Consider the following 2,732-nt stretch of genomic DNA (forward strand, 5'->3'; position numbering starts at 1 on the left):
AGCTGGCCGACAGCGAGTTCTCTCCCGTCTTCCGCCTCCTGACCATCTTCGCCTACGGCACCTATGCGGACTACCTGGGTGAGGCCGGGTCCCGGGGCGGCGGTGCAGAACGCGGTTCAGGGGCCCTTTCCCCTCCCGCTGATGCTGGTCCCCCAGCCTGGAAAATGTGCCGGAGCCCCAAGCCGTTGTAGACCCTCACTCAAAGTGCCCCCCTTTGCAGCAAGAGCCATGCCTCTGTCACTATGGCCCAATAGATGCCTGCTTGCGGTTTGGGCCTGAGATCATTGGAGTACCTGACAGTAATTAATACTACCCTTTGCCAGCTGGGTGGGGAATTTCCAAGAACATCTTGAGAAAGACGTTTTTGAGGGGTGACGGGAAAGACTTGGGTATCCACTGGGATGCGCAGACCTCCATAAATAAGGCATGGAGGAGCTAGAGAGGATGACTTGAGGCTGAAGGGAGGAAAGGCCGCTTGAAAAAGGTCTTTTGAGCTGAGGATTAATGGGGATGGCTTGGCAAGATGAAGCATCACTTGGGGGATTGGTGTGCAGAAGCTTTAAGAAATGGGTATGGTGCAGATGCTTTGTGCATGGCTGGGAAATGGAAAATAAGGCATAAATTTTTACACCCTGTTCTTTCCCCTGACAATAGCTGAAGCAGCAAACCTTCCTCCCTTGACAGAGGCTCAGAAGAACAAACTGAGGCACCTGTCCGTCGTCACTCTGGCTGCCAAGATCAAGGTAATAGCCCTGTTCTTCCCCAAGTTTTCCTTGCATTGGGATTACCTCATGCTAGTTACCACCATCTTTCCACAGTGCATCCCCTATTCAGTGCTGCTGGAGCAGTTACAGCTGAAGAACGTCCGGCAACTGGAGGACCTCGTGATTGAGGCTGTGTATGCAGATGTGCTGCGAGGGAGCTTGGATCAGCGGAATCAGCGCCTGGAGGTGGATTACAGCATTGGGAGGGACATCCGGAGGGAGGAGCTAAGCACCATCACCCGCACATTGCAGGAGTGGTGAGGAGGAAGCCCCCAATACTAACATCTAAAAAAGATTGGAGGAGTGGCTAGTGGCTTCCCCAGATCTGTGTGTGTTGCTGGGGGGTAGCACTGTGAGGTGACCTGCTTGATCCCTTTTCCCATACTCCAGTGGAAAGTAATTTTCCAAAAATTATTTTCCAAGTTCCCCTGTTTGTTTCTGGAGGACTGATGAGACCGCAGCAACCTTTGCAGAGTCCTGGCTGCTGGCAGGAAGCTTTCTGAGTATATATTTGTAGTTCCTAACCTAGTGTCACCTTGTTATTTGTCCCCTTCCCAGGTAATAATGTCACCATGTTATTACATTGGACTCCTGCTTCTGTCTTTTCCCTGTGTGGTGTAGCTGTCACCTTCCGTTCAAAAAGACTTCTAGCGTTGAAAGCTGTAATCTTCCGTGTTTCTTTTTATGCTGTATAAATTACCTGGCCTGTTCAGTTCTACCTCTTTTCTCCAGGTGCCAGGGCTGCGAGGTTGTCTTGTCAGGCATTGAAGAACAGGTTAGCCGGGCCAACCAACACAAAGAGCAACAGCTGGCACTTAAGCAGCAGATAGAGAGCGAGGTGAGTGGTCAGAGGAGGGAGCAACCAGTGCTCCCCGCTTTAAAATAACTAGAACCAGTACCCTGTGGTTGTTACAGTCTTTGCTCAAGGTGAGGCGTTACCTTTTCCCTAGGCCGGACCCCCCAGGGGTTGTGCCTGAAGAAGAGTCCGAAATCAGCTTAACACTCCTCTACAGTGCAGGGGTCTGGACAGCTGTTAGTTCTTTTGTTTGACCTAAGCTTGCAGCTCTTAACTCCAGGGCTTGTGTTGAAAAAAGGGAGAAAAAAGAAAAGCCCACAAAAAAGCCAAAACCAAACGAAAAAACTTGGGAAATTCCTTGGTTCTTGCTTTTCTGCTGTTGCAGGTGGCAAACCTGAAGAAGACCATTAAAGTGACAACAGCAGCCGCTGCAGCAGCCACATCCCAAGACCCGGAACAGCACCTAACAGAGCTCAGGGAGCCAGCCCCTGGCACCAACCAGCGCCAGGCGAGCAAGAAAACTTCCAAAGCCAAAGGGTGAGGAGTGAGGCCAAATGACCAGAGCTCCTGTCTGTCTGTGTTCAGGAGGTGAACTGATGGGAGTCCTGTTTCAGAGCAGTGAGGTTACTGACTGCAGGGGTCTGCTGCCTGGACAGGGGATGGTCAGAGATGTAGTCGCAGCTGAGCTAGTCTCCTGCTAACATGGGGGGAGATTTCTGCGGCTCTTGATTGAAGCAGAGTTCATAAGCCTTCCTTGTGTTCTTTTGTGAAGAACATCAGCCGCTTTTCTCTGTGTGGATTTGGAAAATGAAGTCGGGGATGAGCTGTAGTGTCCACTCTGAAATTTTACCTTTTTTTTCTTGCTCCACAGGCTCCGGGGCAGTGCGAAGATTTGGTCTAAATCAAACTAGTTGGATCTCCCTTCACAACTGGGAGGGTGAGAGGAAGAGATTTGGGGGATGGAGGGGTAGCAAGGGTCCTAAGTGTGATGCTTCTGAGCTCTTCTCCGAGGCCCATCTTGCCAACTAATTCTCCTGCATGTTTGTTCTCTTTCCTATCTTCTTTACCGGCTTTCCAGGCAATGCCTCCCTCCTTTTCATCACAGCATTTCACACTCTAAGCTTCCAATCGTATGCGTTTCCCCTACCTCTCAAGCCCCCATTGCCACGGCC

At 50.9% G+C, this 2,732-nt stretch overlaps 1 protein-coding gene across 1 annotated transcript; it reads left to right on the forward strand.

The window, feature by feature from the left end:
* Window positions 1-5: 5 nt before the first annotated feature.
* COPS7A (COP9 signalosome subunit 7A) lies at window positions 6-2,728 on the forward strand (the record flags this gene model as incomplete). The annotated part of the gene is made up of 6 exons (XM_010286893.1): window positions 6-78; window positions 655-743; window positions 819-1,021; window positions 1,497-1,602; window positions 1,946-2,097; window positions 2,432-2,728. Coding segments are annotated over 6 exons (663 nt in total), but the record flags the coding sequence as incomplete, so codon positions are not given.
* Window positions 2,729-2,732: the final 4 nt, after the last annotated feature.

This window comes from Phaethon lepturus, unplaced genomic scaffold (assembly GCF_000687285.1).
Source record: "Phaethon lepturus isolate BGI_N335 unplaced genomic scaffold, ASM68728v1 scaffold19705, whole genome shotgun sequence".
NCBI lineage: Eukaryota > Metazoa > Chordata > Aves > Phaethontiformes > Phaethontidae > Phaethon > Phaethon lepturus.